Source organism: Ananas comosus, linkage group 24 (genome assembly GCF_001540865.1).
Source record: "Ananas comosus cultivar F153 linkage group 24, ASM154086v1, whole genome shotgun sequence".
In the NCBI taxonomy this organism is placed as follows: Eukaryota; Viridiplantae; Streptophyta; class Magnoliopsida; order Poales; family Bromeliaceae; genus Ananas; species Ananas comosus.
Window position 1 is genome coordinate 1,917,624 of NC_033644.1, and position 17,752 is coordinate 1,935,375.

A 17,752-nucleotide genomic window follows, 5' to 3' on the forward strand; every position below is an offset into this window, starting at 1 on the left:
TATCATAAAGTTATTTATTTTATGTTTGTGGTTAAATTAGAATACATAAGTTTAAATTTGATTGCGATATTATGTTTTAAATTATTGCATCTGTATTTTTATTTTAACCGGATAAAACATGAAAATTAAATAATCATAATAATAGTTTTTAGATTATTTAAGATTTGGTGCTAAGTTAAATTAATTTATTATTTTGATTGATTGGGTGCAAGCCAAAGCGGTCCTCATTAAAAGAAATAATAATTTAATTTACTTTAAAGTAGTGTCTCCAGATAAATTTTATGTTAATCATGCAGCACTAAGTCAAATTAATTTATTACTTTAACTGTTCGGGTGCAAGCCAAAACGGCCCCGACCAGAAGAAAAAATAAATCAATTGTTTAAATGAAGTACATGCAGAAATTGCACCCTAATATTATATTTAGTTTGCCTCCAAAGGAGGTCAATATATGAAGGTACATAGGATGATAATTTTTTTGTAACTCGTTGGGAGAAAATTTTCTGGCCAAAAATGACAATTTCTTTATATGAAAAATTTGAATTTACCACGATCTGTAGAAAGTTTAAATTAATATCTGATAAAAAAAATTGCATATTTATACTCGTAACTTTGCTCCCAAAACAGGGGTTATGATGTCATATAAAGCATATGCATAAAGAAAGAAAAATATTTATGCTCATAATTCTGCACCTTTTGTGGTGGATAGATCTAATTAAGAGGTCGAGAGGATTAAGCATGCTAGAATTATAGTAGTTTTAAGATTGGTGATCCTCTGGAAAGTATGGCATCACTGTTGATATCAAAGCAAATCACTAGCCAGAAGTGTGAGACGAGTCTCAGCTGAGCTAGGGTAATACAAAGAGCAGAGCGCGGCTCCCCAGTTGACGATTGTTGTGGGTGGAACGCAACTCGGGTTGACAATCGTTGAGGATGGAGCGTTGCTCTCCACAAGGTTGACTAAGCCTAATGAGACGAGTCTCAAATCGTCTGATACTAATGAATGTGTTTAAGTTTAACGAGGACATCAAAGCTTAAAGGGAGAGAATGGGACACCCCATGATTTGGACCAATTCTAAGGTACAATAGTACAAAACTTCTTAATTCGGCTATAGCATTTGGATGGTATATAGGCCGAAGAGGTTAAGAGGGTAAAGTATGCTCGAACTAAAGTAGTTCTAGAATAGTTGACCCCTCTAGGAAGCATGGCGTCACACGTGCAAAAAAAAAAAAAATCTATGTACAGATTAATTCAAAATAGAACTCAAAATTGGAAAAGAAATCTGAATAGACTGGAATTGGAAATAGAATAGTGGAATCTCCTCCTATGTTAGTTTTGTTGGGAATCTAGTACTCGCCCTGATACCAGATTTTGAGAATTCACAATCCTTTCTGATACCGACTGCTGTTGATTCGGTATTGGTTGATGGGATTCCGCAATGAAAACGTGAAATCAGATTTTGATCATAAACTTATCTTCTCAACAAAAGCTGACACAATCACAAAAGAAAGAAAAAAATCAAATAGAAAAATATGCGGGTGAAATAAGATTCATTAAATAAAAGAAGATTACATCTGACTCCTTTCTGCAATAGAGTAGCTACAAGCTGACTCCTTTTTTTTAATCTCTCCCATCCTTCTATCGTCTTTTATAAACCTAAAAGACTTCTCTTACCGGACGCACCCGTGCACTAGATGCATGCAACCATAGCCAACTCTCTCTCTCTCTCTCTCTCTCTCTCTCTAGTATGACACCACCTAAAGAGTCTCTTTCTCTCTCTCTCTCTCTCTATCTCTCTCTCTCTTCCAAAAGCAACCCACATGGTGCTTATATAATGCTTACAATAGAACGTACCCCAATACTAGTATAATTAGGATTCATATTCCAAGTAATTAATATTTAAATCTATATTTAGTTTATCTCCAATAGGTTTAAATATTTATCATAATCTAGTTAGATTTATACTCTAATTAATATTTAAATCTTAATTTATCTCTAATAGATTTAAATATTAATTCTTATCTAACTAAAAAACTAACTACAAATCTAACCAAATCCTAAGAAGTTTAGTATAGCATAGCAATCAAAATTGAAATGGCGTTCATAGTTTTGATTATTTGGTTAGGAGAGGAAATTTTGTTACCAATAGAGTAATTGAAATAAAATTCGTATTCAAATTTTTAAACTTGAAATTAATTCAGAACTTATTTTGTTGTTCAAATTACAAATTAAATTTATAATTTGAATTTAAATTTAGACTTGAGAATAAAAGTTTAAATGAAACAAATATCTACGGCATCAATATGGTAAATATGACTAAGCAATAGAAAGAATCATATAATGATCTTTATTTGGGCATTCAGAAAAAGATAAAGAATTGATGACTTGAAATATATTATCCATACCGACCGTCCCTAGCGAAAGTGGCAAAAGGTTTGGTGGTTGGTACCCGAGGTTTCAAGTTTGAAACATAATTATTTCACATTTTCAGCTAAGTTTATTTCTAAAAGAAGTGAGCTAAGCGGATAGCATGCTACTACATTTTCTTAGGAAGGCCCAAAATCTTATATGTTTGCATCTAGATTACTCTACATTATGATGCTCATTTAAGAGGACCATATTAATTAAGTTGGCAATTTCATAGAATAGAAAAATTCTCGGTAGGTCCATATTAGGATACGTTTGGTTCACATTCGTAAAGACTATTAGGATACGTTTGGTTCACATTTGTAAAAATCCAATAAATAATACAATGCTCAGATAATACAACTCTATAAATCCTGAGAAACTTTTATAACACAAATCAAACGCATCCAAAAGTCCACACATGCATATGGAACATCACCATGAATACAGATCTACTTCATGATGCTTAATTATTAAGTAGGACCATATATATTAATTAAGGTAACAAATTCTTGCAATAGTAAAAGCCTCCATTAATTTTCATTCAAAGTAAATTAACCAACCAATTAGATAGATACTTTTGGAAGAGTGTAAAAGCTTTTGTAAGTCCCAAGCAAGCACCAAGGCCATCACTATATATTCTCCAGTTTTGATGATCAATTCATAGCCTTTAATTCCAACTTAGTTAGTTGTCATTTCTTTAAAACAGAAAAAGAAAACGTGAGACAATATATATGGCTCCTCCAATTTATTTGCTGCTTTTCACCATAGCAATCCAAGCATTTGCGGCAAGCGGGTGCTTCGAGACCGAGAGAAATGCACTGCTAGCTTTCAAAGCAGATCTAATCGACCCTCGCAACCGCTTAGCCTCGTGGAAAAGCCAAAACTGCTGTGCATGGAAGGGAGTCGTTTGCAGCAATACAACCGGTCACATTTTAAAGCTCAACCTGCGAAACTCCTACGACAATATTGATTACTTCTACGACAAAAGACTGTCAGCATTGGATGGTAAGATTAGTTCATCTTTGCTTCTCTTAAATCATTTGGAGCACTTAGATCTCAGCTTGAACAATTTCAATGGGATTCGCATCCCAACGTACTTTGGTTCTCTAAAAAATTTGCAGTATCTTAACCTCTCTCAAGCTTGTTTCGGTGGAACGGTACCTCCTCAACTCGGAAATCTCTCAAACCTTCATTATCTTGACATAAGTTCTATCGGTTGTGCTCCTTTTAATAACGGAGTAGATAACTTCTGGTGGCTTGCCCGTCTGACTTCTTTGCATTATTTGGATATAAGTTTTGTTGACATGAGTTTTACTACAGATTGGTTACAAGCAATAAACATGCTGCCATCGTTGAAATATCTTGATATGAGCATGACTAGTCTTCCCACAATTCCCATTTCCCTACCATATCTTAACATTACAACCCTTGGAGTCCTCAACATTGCAGGCAACAACATCAACTCTACCTTGCCTAGATGGCTATGGAATCTTACTAGCATCACTCATCTTGACCTTTCTTCCAATGAGTTTCATGGCTTTATTCCCAATGAATTGAGTTGCTTGAAGACCTTAAATGTTCTTTCTTTAGGATATAACAATTTCGATGGCCTATCACAAAAACCATTTAGTGAACTTTGTAGTTTAAATACTTTGGATTTGAGTGCAGTTGGTTTTAGTGGAGAAATAAATAAATGGGTAGAGAGCTTGCTGAGCTGCATGCAACAAAATTTACAAATTTTGAATTTTCCATATAACAACTTAAGGGGTAATTTATCAAGTTGGCTGGAGAACATGACTAGCCTAACTGAAATAGACCTCACTGGAAATTCACTAAATGGGACCATTCCACTTGGGGTTTGGAGGCTTACGAACTTAACTAGATTATATCTCCAAAGTAATTTGTTCGAGGGCACTATAACAGAAGTCCAACTTTCTCAGTTGCAGAGGCTAAAATGGTTAGAACTTGCAGATAACTCCTTTAACGTGCAAATTAGTCATGATTGGATTCCTTCTTTTCAGCTAAAAGAACTTGACTTGGCTTCTTGCAATCTGGGACCTAAATTTCCTACTTGGCTTCAAGGACAGACACAATTGGAAGAACTTGGCTTATCAAAAAATGGAATTGTTGATACCCTTCCCAATTGGCTTTGGAATATTTCCAGCTCCTTGGCTTCTGTAGATATCTCTAATAACCAAATCAAAGGAAAATTATCACTCTCACTGGACCATGTCATGCTACAGATTTTAAACTTGAGCTCAAACCAACTTGAAGGCCCATTGCCAGCTCTCCCACAAACTTGTTTTATCATAGATTTGTCCAACAATCTTTTTACGGGACCGATACCAAACTCTACGTTATCAAGTTTACAGTATTTGCGTCTTTCTAATAATAGCTTCGGCGGCAATGTGCCACTCTCTTTATGTGAGTCAATTTCACTGCTAGTTCTTGATATATCAAACAATAAGCTATCAGGAGAAATTCCTTCGTGTCTAGGGATGTTGCAAGATCAACTTTTTGTTCTGGATATGATGAACAATAATTTAACTGGAAAAGTTCCTAACTCCCTCGGCAAACTAGGGGCTCTTGCAATATTGGATCTAAGCAATAATAGCTTGTCAGGGGAAATTCCTTCTTCTTTGCAATATTGTACACAGTTAGTTAATCTTAACCTCGGATATAATAATTTTTCTGGAACAATACCTAAATGGATTGGAGAAAGCTTACCGTTTCTCATGGTGCTCAGCTTGTGCTCAAACACATTTTCAGGTAGCATACCTTCGGAAATTCTGCAACTCGGATATCTACGGGCCTTAGATCTTTCTCACAACAACTTATCTGGATATATACCCCGATCTATTGGAGAATTAAGTTGGGAAAAAGGAGTTCCTACATATTACATGCCATTTTCTCTATACATGCCATTTTTTCAATACAGTATCTATAATGCCTCAGCCAGCAGTGTATATTTAGTTGTGAAAGGAGAGGCACGGGAATATTCGAAACTTCTTTATCTACTTGAAACCATTGACCTTTCCTGTAATAATCTCTATGGAGAGATCCCTAATGAGATAGAAAATTTACAAGCACTGCAGAGTCTAAACTTATCCATGAATCATTTGACAGGACATATTCCAGATCAAATCGGCAAGATGCGTGCATTGGAGTCACTTGATGTAGCAATGAACAAGCTTTCTGGGACTATTCCTCAAAGTCTTGCTACGTTGAATTTTTTGAGCAGTTTAAATGTGTCGTACAATAATTTGTCAGGAAAAATTCCGTCAGGAAATCAACTGCAGACTCTCGACGATCCATCTATATATATTGGCAATCCATATCTTTGCGGGCCACCAACTACGCAGAGTTGCTCCACAAATGAAACAACTATTATTTTTGGCAAAGAATCGCATGACCGGTTTGAAAGATTTGGGCTATACATTAGCGTGGTGTTAGGATTTATAATAGGATTTTGGATTTTTTTTTGCACTCTTTTGTTAAGTAGATCGTTTAGAAATACTTATTTCTCTGCGATCGACCGTAAGTACGATAGGCTTTATGTTGCTGTCGCGTTAACACTCATTAGATTGAGAAGGAGATGTGGGCAAACGTAATTTGAGTAGCATTAATTTTATGGTGCTCTAAAACGGAATAATATGTTAATAGTTTACTAATTAAGTCTATTATATAGCACGCTATGATGATATGATAGCTGGGTTTTTGGAATCACATTCACTGGAGGTAAATTGCAATACTAGTCCCTGAACTTTTGAGAAGTTCCATTTTGCTCCTAAAAGTTTTATGCTCGGCAATAAATTTAGCCCTAAACTTTTTATAGTGTTCACTTTACTTTTTATCCATATTTTACTTGCGTTTATTCAGCAACTACGTAGACAGTTTCTTAATAAGGCTATTTAGTTTCGGTTAATTACATCTTTGGTTTCCAACTTTTATCTAATTATTTTGGGTTAATTACATATAGGTCCCTGCAAATATAGTGGATTGCAGGTATATCTCTGCAAAGTTCAACTTTCATAAATTATCCCTACAAAAGTCCTAATGTATTCAGATGTCCCTATGGTTAGGATCCATTAGAGAACGGTTTATTTTTTAACAGTAGACTCGTTAAATGATATTTTTGTCCTCACAAATATGTCCCTCCAAAACAATTTTTGCCTTTTTCTCTCTCTTCCTTTTCAAGCTACAGGAACGGGCAGCAACGGTGGTGGCGGCGACGTCGCAGAGCTTGTCGGAGTTGCGGCCAACGAGGACAAGATTGAGGCATGCAGCGGCGAGGCGGAAGGCGAAAGTGCGGTCAATTCGAAAGCGCTCGTAACGACGGCCCACGTGAGCACGACAATCGGTTCATCGACGATGACGATGAAGAAGAAGAAGGAGAAAAGGAGAAGAAAAAGGAAGAGAAAAATGAGGATACAAAGAAGACGAAGAAGGAGGCAGCGGAGGCCGTTGTCCGGCCTCCGCCGCACTTACCTCGGCCGGAGGCGCAACCGAGGATGGCGAAGTCGGCGACGATCTCCTATGAGGCGCACCGCCCGATCTCCCGCGAGGAGCATCGTCGACGTGGCCTCCAACGGCTGCTTCCTTTCCAACCACGGCTCCTCCTTCTCCGTCGCGATCGCCGGCCGCATCTCGTCCCTCGCCGGCGATGAAGAAGAGGGAAGAGGAAGAAGAAGAGGAATAAAATTGTCAATTCACTTTATTAGTTAATCAGGGTTAAATATTTTAACCATGGTTAACTAAATTTCTTTAACAGATACTAATGATAAGGACATATCTGAATACAATAGGAGTTTTATAGAGATAATTTATGAAAGTTGAATTTTATAAGAATATATTTGTAATTTATTATGTTTGTGGGGCCTGTATGAAATTAACCTAATTATTTTCACCTCCTTGGTACTTTTTATATTATTTAGCAGTAAGAGATGAGGCAAAGTACGATCCAACCAAGTTGACTAATCCGGTCAAATAATCGAATCCAAATGAAAGACAAATCAATTTCGAAAGCTGGGTTCGGGTAAATCAAGGATTTAAGTGTCGTGGCACGGGGTCGTGCCGAAAACTTGCTGGTACGATACGGCACGGTGCGTGCCGAATCATATTGATGCGTGCCGATTACAAAAATTTTATGTGTACCGACACATAATTGCATAAAATATTTATTTTTTTAGCAAAAAAATATTCTAACTATTTATTATATATTTTTATCAAATTTTCTAAACTTTATTGAAAAAATTACTTGCTAATTTAAAGAATAAAGGGTTTCAGCATCGGGAGCTGTATCGTGCTGATAGTTTTTTTATACGATACGGTACAATAGATACGGCCCGTGCCGATAGAAACTTAAATTCTTGGGATAAATTATTTCGTCCGCATTAAAATTCGGGTCGGATCCAAACACGAAAATTATTTCATACTACTAGCTTAAATAGTAAAATTAAATTATATTAAATAAAATATAAAATAATATAAAATGTCTCGATGATTCCAATATGTGTTTGGCATACACAATTTAAAATATATCTCTAAAGTTTCTTAAAGATTTGGTATGAAATCGGGTCTTACCGGTTTTGAATTCGAACACTTGATTTTAAACCAGGTCCAGTTTTGGGCACAATATGTTATGCAAAATTTAGGTCCGGATCATATCTAAACGCAGTATCTCTAACGATTCTCCAACCCGGTTTTGATTTGGATCTAGATTTTTGCCACCCCGCTGAGTCAATGAGGCTTTAGCTTAGTTTAAAATTGGGCGCAAATTGTTGAAATTGAAAAGATAAAATAAAAAACGTCCCTAGAGCAAGTGTTCGAAGCCTAATTACTTCATATTTTCAATTAAATTTATTTCTAAAAAAAAAAAATAAACGAAGGAATAACATGCTACTGTTCTCTTAAAAAAAGAAGAAGAAGGTAATACATTATATAAAAATCCTGTGTTTTGAAACTTTACAAAATTATGTAAAAAATATGCGACCAAAACGAGTTGTTGAGTTAGAAACATCAATTTAGAGAAATCCAATTGAACTATTAATTAGTTGCAAACAAGGAAAGTTCCAGGTGCTATAACATTAGATAATTTCCAAAGAATAGAAGAAGAGAACGAAACCCTTTACTTAAAGGGTGTATCTGTTTCACCAAAAGTAGAGAGGGATGAAGTGATTTTTGGTCGTAAGCCCCTACGTACTTCTGTTGTTTGCCTCGCTACAGCTTCACCTTCGGCCGTAACTTTAAATTTTTCAAAATAACATAATTGACGTTAGCCCACCCTAGGCTAGTCCATAGTCAATTATGAATAAAAAAAAAAGTGAGAAAAAATAATAAATTATTAATCTATTGCTCACACCTTCAGCTTTTATCAATTCACTTCGCGCCAAACAAACAACAGAAATAGAACTAGGTGAACTTCGGCTTTATAGCAATGCAAACAAACAACAAAAAGTACTTTCCATCTCTAGCTTTTATGCCATTTTTTTCGTGCCAAACAAACAGCAGAAACAAAACTAGGTGACCTTCAACTTCACAGCAATACAAAAAGACAACGAAAAGTAGTTTTCACATAAACTCGAGTTCATCCAAAAGTCTAATTCAACCTGAGGTTCACTTTCGGTTAAATAAACAAACCTTAGAGTTGTTCCTGTCGGTAGCGTTAAGGACATATTTGTGCAAAAAAATAAATAGAAGTTCACAGCTACAGCAAGATAATGGGGAGGTAGAAGCTTTAACCCCCAAGAATAGAGTAAATAGCATGTTTGTTTTTGTGCTAAATAATTTGGCTCCATTATGGTTTTGGAAAGAAAATCTAATAGCAATGTTTTCTTTCTAGTTTCTACAAACATCAGAGTTTCAAAAAAATGAAACAAACAAAAAACAAAACAAGAGGCAATTAATTGCTCACAGCTAAAAGAATGGCTAAATATAACAAATTTTACCAACTATAAACAATAACTCGGATCATAAAAATATAGCATCTCAGTACTTATTTACCTTATCTCAACTGTACGCAAAAAGAAAATCAAATTAACCAAGGAATAATGATCAGAGCTGATAGTCAAACAAACAAATGACCAGTAAAACATGGTAATGGCCAATCAAACATGCTACACAAGAAACATAATTTCGAATCTCACATTACCACAACAACAAACTAAATTTCATGTCACATAATCACCAAAATTTTTATACTACAGCTGGAATACTAACCACAATGTATACAACAAAACTATACATACAATTATAAAGCAAAAAAAAAAAAAAAATCTGGATTTTTCTTTCGAATTCAAACTCCAAAATCCAGATATCCAGATGTTAATGAGCATTGAACAGACAATCAAAACAACTAAAAATATATCACACAACCTTGAAGTAGATTGGACTGTTATTCATGAGGAACCAACTCTAATTTAGCCTATAAAAAAAATTAAAAATTAAAAAAAAATAAAGATAAAACCAAACGAAGGTCAACACTGATTGTATATATAAAGTTTCCTTTGGATTTACCAAATATTAATTGCATTTTGATTCATTATCTGGATATAGATTAAACCATTGGCCACTGAACTTCAGGCGAAATAGTTAATTTAGATCGCTGAACTTCAATTTGTTTCAATTGCGCACTGAATTTCAATTTTTATTTTATTCAGGTCACATGCTAAACTCCTATATTTTTTCAAGCAAAACGACAAAGTGGTAGTTAATTCAGTTACCACACCATCTCTTGGAGATGATATGGAAATCAAACTCGCACGGAGATCATTTGGCTGTTATTTAAGTTGCCAAATTTGTCTCTTTACAATGATGTAATAGCTGAATTGCAATAGTCTTTAGATGCTGTGTTAGTGGAATTAACTAGCAGCCATCACTCTCTCATTTCTTGGCAGCTAAATCAGCCGTCACAACATCAGTGTATCAAAAATTATGTATCACGGAGACTTATTCTATAAGCCTCGCGTATCCGTGTTGGACACACCACGGACGCATGTTCGGTGCGGGGTTCATAGCGCATCTCATTGAAAAATATATATATATATTTTTATTTTACTTTCTTTCATGCATAAATAAATATAATGAAAGATGATAGATATTTTAGTTTTTTGATGAATGTATATCATTTTTTTGGATAATATAAATAAATTATGCATGATAAAAATTTCTTTTCTTAAAATATATGAACTATAAATAGGAATATTATTAATTTTCATTCGTATGAGAAATTATAATAATATTTTAACAAAATTATTTTTTTATATATAATAAATATATACTATTATATTAGTAATACTATATTTTATTAGCAGGGTCCATGCTATGTTCATATCCTAATTTTTCGAGTCGTGTCGTGACCTGTGTCGTGTGTCTGTGTCCGTGACGTCTAAATTAAAAATAATTAACTGGAGTTTGATGAGTGACCGATTGAGAAGGAAATTAAAGTTGAATGCTTTGATAGAAACAAATTGAAGTTCAGTGACCTAAATGAAATTTTACCATAAATTCAATGACCGATGGTTAATTTTACCCTTTGAAATTATGCATCTAGACAACTACAGTGAGCCACCAGTTTTGAATTTATTGATCTTGAAATAATAAAAAATAATCTGCAACTTTCTGTGATCATCAAGAAAGCCCTGGCAAGGAGATTTGTTACCAGGCAAGTCACTTAGACCGCATGGATCGGACTGTCAGGCGAACCAATACTCGAACAACTTGCTGGGAGTTTAGCATGGAAAGCAGATTGTCTCCCTGACCCATGAAGCACTTCAAGTGAGAGAGGCGAAACGCGGTTTTCAGCACTGGATTTTGCTCCTAGACTCAATTGAGACATACCAACAAGGTCATCGACATTTAGAGGAGCCTTTGAATGCACTGCCGTTGGCTTGATTATTTGATGTGCCTTCTCCACAGTTTCTGCTGATCCATAGATGGGCCAACTTGGGTACGGAAAAGTAACAAATGGGGGGAAATAAGCAGGAAATATCACCGGATAAGTCCTGGAAAAATTTTCTGCCTTTGGAAAATCTCTTTCTCCATCATTTGAACTTGAACCAGTTGGCTTGTGTTCCTCCTGATGAACTAAAAGTGCAGGTTGCGTGTTGATTCCTTTTTCTTCCAGTTCTTGTGAAGTGGTAGGATGCAGCTGAATGTCAGCAGGCTGAATTAAAAAAAAGAAACAAAATGTAAGACAAAAAGTCAGCAAATGTTCTAGACGCATGGAAGACAGAGTGCATATATCTATCAGAGGAAGCTACATAAGATATATGAGAAAGCTTGAAACTCAGTAAGAGCACATAACACACATAAGTGCCACCAACATTCATTTAGAGCTTCACAGCAGTAGGAAAGAAAGAATATACACAACACGTACATGGAATGAAAAAGACAACAATTATACTTATACATGGAATGACAAAGACAACATCTATGTCTAGATCTGTTCTCCATACCGATATCAATGTCTATACTTATATCTAGATCTTTATTAATAACTACATCTATATCTGTATCTATATCTGTCTATGTCTATGCTTATATCTGTCTCTATGTCCACATCTATTTATCTATTTGTTCCTGTCAGATTCACGTGATAGATACACAATATAATAAAATATACACATACCCATATAGAGAGAGAGAGAGAGAGAGAGAGAGAAAGAGTACTGACTTCATCGGTGACCATATCAAAAAGGCTTGATCTTCTCTTCCTTCTACTTGAATTCGATTGACGAATAAAATACTTTTGAGCATGGCTTGCAACTTGAGTAGGCGTCCTTGTTATGACAAAATTACGAGATATCCCTCGCCAATCACCTTTTCCAAGCTTATGTAGGCCCACTAAAAACATTCTATGCTCCTCTTCAGTCCATGCCACACCTTCAAGTTTGAAAGTTACATTAGGGATATGAAATACAAAGGATAGTAGCACATGTTGATAGAAGAATTGACCAAACTGTTTACCAAATACACATAAAGAGTTAAACATACTTATATAATTGAAAATGGGTGGAAGTTTTACCAGAGCAACATACTAGAACTATGATATTCCATGAACACATGGAAGCCTCTCAATGCTTAAATTCATCTTAATTTATATGACATGGCATAAAAATGGCAAGAAATAATCTGTTAGAGTACAATATTATCCAATAAACAATCAATCGATCATTGATCAGAAGGCAAGCATATTTATCATGGCCTAAAACTAATATTGCTCTGAGTTCTGAACCATTTGCTGTTAAAAATATTAGATTTTCGCATCCCGCGATGTGCTTATGCATATTTACCTTTCCTCAAAATGATGAATATTATGTTTGTATCTTCATCGAGCATAACCAAAATCTCTCAAGATGTACAATGCAATAGAATAATGGCTTTGGTGTAAAACCCTCCACAACAATCAATTACTATATCCAGCATCATATACAAGCAGGATGTCTTAGGATTTCCCCATCCTAACTATGGCTCTGAAACCAATTTGTAAGGATTCCTGAATCCTATAATAATCCACTCATACCAAATTGCTAAGGTTTGGTTGCTCTCTAACACATGTCACTATTTTTCGAGGGGATCAAGACACCTCCATTAATTGAATTACACCTTCTGCTACAATTATTTAAATTACTTTGCCAAAGCATGGAAATTTAGAAATTTATACTTCTGCAGGTGCATCTCCATGAAATGTGCTTTATTGCAACTACAAAACAAATTGCAGAAAATTCTGCAAACTATAGCTTCAAAACTCAATTTTGCTACTCCTCCCTTTGTTTAGCTTCAAAATAGCACAAAAAGGACTTTAAAGTGCATAAGAATCTCTTTATCTAGGAGAAGACAACAACATGTTATTCGAGAACATGAAATCGTAAGTAGTAGTAACACTATATTACCCCTTATGTATCGTAGGATAAAATTGTACCAAAAGTTCTACTTCGGATTGGCAGAACATTCTTAAAGTATTAACGGCACATTTAGCATAAAACGAGAAAGCGGTGTTGGCGGAAAAAAGAGGGTTTCGCAACTCAGAGGCATCGGCATTGTGAGATACTGTGATTATAGAATCAGGCAGGACCAAATGGTCGCAAAATGGTGGAATTAAACAGCATTGTATTCAAAATACTTGATCATACCCCACCAGGCCAATCCCCTACCCATTCTGAGCTCGATACCTCCGAATCACTAAACCCTAAACCCCAAAGATTGCTATGTCATCTTATCAAATCCAATTTCGATCTCAGGTGCCAAATGGGGACTTTAAGAGAAACATTGCATATTTCACTTCGATAATTCCTATAAACAATATTGTATTACATACACTACAACCAGCAAATTTTAACATACAAACAACAAATCAAACCCAACGCAAACACCTAAAATTGAACACAATAAAACGTCCATGATCCCAAAACTGAAAACGAACAAGCAAGCAAAGGAATCGACCCTTTCACCTTTCTTTCGCTCGCGCCGCGCGGAGGCGTTCCCCGCCTCGAATCCCTCCGACGCGTACCCGTCCCCGCACTCCGCCACCGCCGCCGCCGCGGCGGCCCCGCCGTCGCCGGGAGAGGCGCCGCCGATCGCGGCGGCGTAGTGGGAGATGTTCCCCATGCTGACGCTCTTCCGGATGGACCCCTCGGCTATGCGCACCCCGAAGAGCCTCACCCCGCGCCCGGGGCAGGTGCGCGCGTTGTGCCCATTGTTCCCGCACTGCGAGCACCGCCGCATCGCCCCGTCGCCGCCGCTATCGCCTCTCATCGGAGGCGGAGATCGTAGGGGGGGAGCTCCAAAACCCTAGAATTGGGGGAGAGACAGAGAGAGGGATCGCTACATATATATGTATACGTGGGAATAGGAAATGGGGAATAGAGGTTCCGTTTTTATTATGTGATCGTATGGGAATTTTAAGTAACGCTGTGATATAAATGGAATGAATGAATAGTGTATGCATTGGATTTGGGGAATAAAATAGGAAAATAATAAATGCGTATATATAAGAGGGGATAAGGTCGGTGGGATAAGAGAATGAATATACCTCATTTGTATGGGATATTCAGGGGATTTGGGGATAATGCTATGTTATTATTCTAAATAAATGATGGCTAAATTATGTAAAATTTTTCTGTAAATATCCGTTTTTTTATCTTTTCTCTTTAACTCTTAAAAATCTTTTTTTTTTTTTTGCCTTCTTATAATTTCAAAAATATTTTCATACAGTATTAACGGAGATAGAGCAAAATGACCAAATTACCCTTACATTTTCTATAAAAAAAATAATTATTTTTTAATATATTTCTATTATTTTTAAGAATATTTTCAGTATAAATTTTTAAAAATGGACGGAATAACGATGGAACCTTGACGGAGAAGGGCTAAATCTAAGAACTTGAAATGCTGAAGGGTAAAATATAAGTTTTTGAAAGTTAAGGATGAAAAGTAAAAAAAAAAAAATGAATATTTATAAAGAGGTTTTAAGTAATTTAGCGATAAAAAATTAGAAAAATGCTACTTATACGCCCCCAAACGAGATGTATAATATATATCCCATTCATCTAGAGTGAGATAGATTTGATTAGTGAATAAGTCTCTATCCTAACTCATTTACAAATTCAGTATTGAGCTTTTATTTTTGACAATTATATCTTATAAACTTTACTAAATATTTTAATAGATTCTTCTTCTCCAGTGAATTTATTAATTACATAATTATTTTGATTATATGTCATGCATATAATCCTGTAAAATTTTGAAATATAAATAAAATATTTTTTCTCTTTCAATTTTGATAATTAAGTATGACAATCGAACGATAGTTGAACCGAACTTTAATTATTATTGCCTTTTTCATATATTAGAATACAGAAAAAAAAAAAATAAATAAACTTCTTGCGTTCTGAAGCTTCATAAAATTATATTCAATACATACGATGAAAACAGTCGTTTAATTAAAAAAAAAAAAAAAAAAAAAAAAAAAAAAAAAAAAAAAAAAAAAAATTCTTGCGTTCTGAAGCTTCATAAAATTATATTCAAAACATTCGATGAAAACAATTGTTTAATTAACAATTTTAATTGAAAAAGATCTATTGAACTATTTAATGAAGTTTGAAGAATCTAATTGTCAAAATCAAAAGTTTAACGACTAATCTTTCTACATTTTTTGGCATCGACTAGAGATTACGTATGCCTAGTTATTATTATTAGGGTGGAGTTCTCTTATATAATTAATAACAACCCATTCCTATCCGATATGTGATTATTGAAGTGTCACATACTTTTCCATTTAGACTCTAACATCATCGTCAGCTCTAAACACACATACAACCCAAGATTACTAGGCGATGTGAAACTTGTCTCGTTAGTCTTGGCTTAGCCTGTCATCTTATCATTCCGACCATGGCTCAGTCGAGACTTATCTCACACTTTCGGTTGGTATCCTGACGTCTTCGTCAGCCCTAAACGCACACACAATCCAAGATTACTAGACAATATGAAACTTGTCTCGCTAGTCTTGGTTTAGCTTGTCACTTTGTCATTCTGATCCTGGCTCAATTCAGACTTATCTCACACTTTCGGTTGGTGATTGACTCTGATACCAAATATAACGATCCGACTCACTAGCAATAATAACTCGTTGGACCCAAAGTACTAACCCAAAATACTTAACCCCAGTTATTATTATTATGGTAGAGTTCTCTTATATAACTAATGACAATCTATTCCCATCCGATATGGAACTATTGGGGTGTCACACAGGGATTTGTGGCTTAAAAGGGCCCGCTCTCCTTTTTAGAGTAGGAGATCAAGTTGGCCACATCGCAAATCAATATTCGTTGGCGCTGTGTCTATACACTTTAGTAAATTAATTACTTTCATCTTTTAAATAATTTAAGTTTTTAAAATTAATGGTTAGTACCAAAATGATTTTACGAGATTCATTGTGGTCTTCAATTTCTCTTATCATAAAAACCTCTACTTCAAGTTTAGATGTCCGAATAAATTATTACTATATGTAAATTTCTTGTTTGATTAGAGGTAAATGTTTGATATTGTCCTTTAAAAAATAAAAATAAAAATTGTCACGCAATAAGATTTAATAATAACATGATATACATGGTTGTGATGATATATAATTTTTGGTGCTGATGTGGCAGTATTAAAAACCACAATGCATTAAAATGAGGGAAATTAACATTTCCTTAACTGCTTGAGGATAGCCTTTTTTTTTCCATTTTCGAGGAAAAGGATAACATTTTTTAATTTTTAATGTAAGGATGTGCTCAAATAAAGTCAACGAGTGCATTGATTACTGCTAAAAATACAATAAAATAATTAAATGGTTGGTGCAAGCACAAAATCATAAAGGAAAAGAAAAAATCAATTAGTTTAAGGGGTTGATTAGTGCTTCTGCAAATGTTATTAGGGGTGTCAAGGACAGAACACGAGTTGGCTCATTAAAATATCGAGNAAAATATTTTTTCTCTTTCAATTTTGATAATTAAGTATGACAATCGAACGATAGTTGAACCGAACTTTAATTATTATTGCCTTTTTCATATATTAGAATACAGAAAAAAAAAAAATAAATAAACTTCTTGCGTTCTGAAGCTTCATAAAATTATATTCAATACATACGATGAAAACAGTCGTTTAATTAACAATTTTAATTGAAAAAGATCTATTGAACTATTTAATGAAGTTTGAAGAATCTAATTGTCAAAATCAAAAGTTTAGCGCCTAATCTTTCTACATTTTTTGGCATCGACTAGAGATTACATATGCATAGTTATTATTATTAGGGTGAAGTTCTCTTATATAATCAATAACAACCCATTTCTATCCAATATGGGACTATTGGAGTGTCACATACTTCCCCATTTAGACTCTGACATCATCGTCAGCTCTAAACACACATACAGTCCAAAATTATTAGGCGATGTGAGACTTGTCTCGCTAGTCTTGGCTTAGCCTGTCACCTTATCATTCTGACCATGGCTCAGTCGAGACTTATCTCACACTTTCGGTTGGTACCCTGACGTCTTCGTCAGCTCTAAACACACACATAATCCAAGATTACTAGACGATGTGAGACTTGTCTCGCTAGTCTTGGCTTAGCTTGTCACCTTGTCATTCTGATCCTGACTCAGTTCAGACTTATCTCACATTTTCGGTTGGTGATTAACTATGATACCAAATGTAACGACCCGGCTCACTAGCAATAATAACTCGTTGGACCCAAAGCACTAACCCAAAATACTTAATCCCAGTTATTATTATTATGATAGAGTTCTCTTATATAACTAATGACAATTTATTCCCATCCGATATGGAACTATTGAGGTGTCACACAG

General features: G+C 35.0%; 2 protein-coding genes across 2 annotated transcripts; one reads left to right on the plus strand and one right to left on the minus strand.

Moving 5' to 3' along the window:
* LOC109728653 (leucine-rich repeat receptor-like protein kinase PXL1) lies at positions 4,750–7,195 on the plus strand. Its single transcript, XM_020259115.1, has one exon. The coding sequence runs from the start codon at positions 4,907–4,909 to the stop codon at positions 6,017–6,019; it is 1,113 nt and encodes a 370-aa protein (XP_020114704.1). The 5' UTR covers positions 4,750–4,906; the 3' UTR covers positions 6,020–7,195.
* On the minus strand, positions 10,965–14,351 carry LOC109728654 (transcription factor MYB1R1-like). Its single transcript, XM_020259116.1, has 3 exons — positions 13,859–14,351; positions 12,082–12,290; positions 10,965–11,571 (listed from the first exon to the last, which is right to left on the minus strand). The coding sequence occupies exons 1-3, from the start codon at positions 14,160–14,162 to the stop codon at positions 11,080–11,082; spliced, it is 1,005 nt and encodes a 334-aa protein (XP_020114705.1). The 5' UTR covers positions 14,163–14,351; the 3' UTR covers positions 10,965–11,079.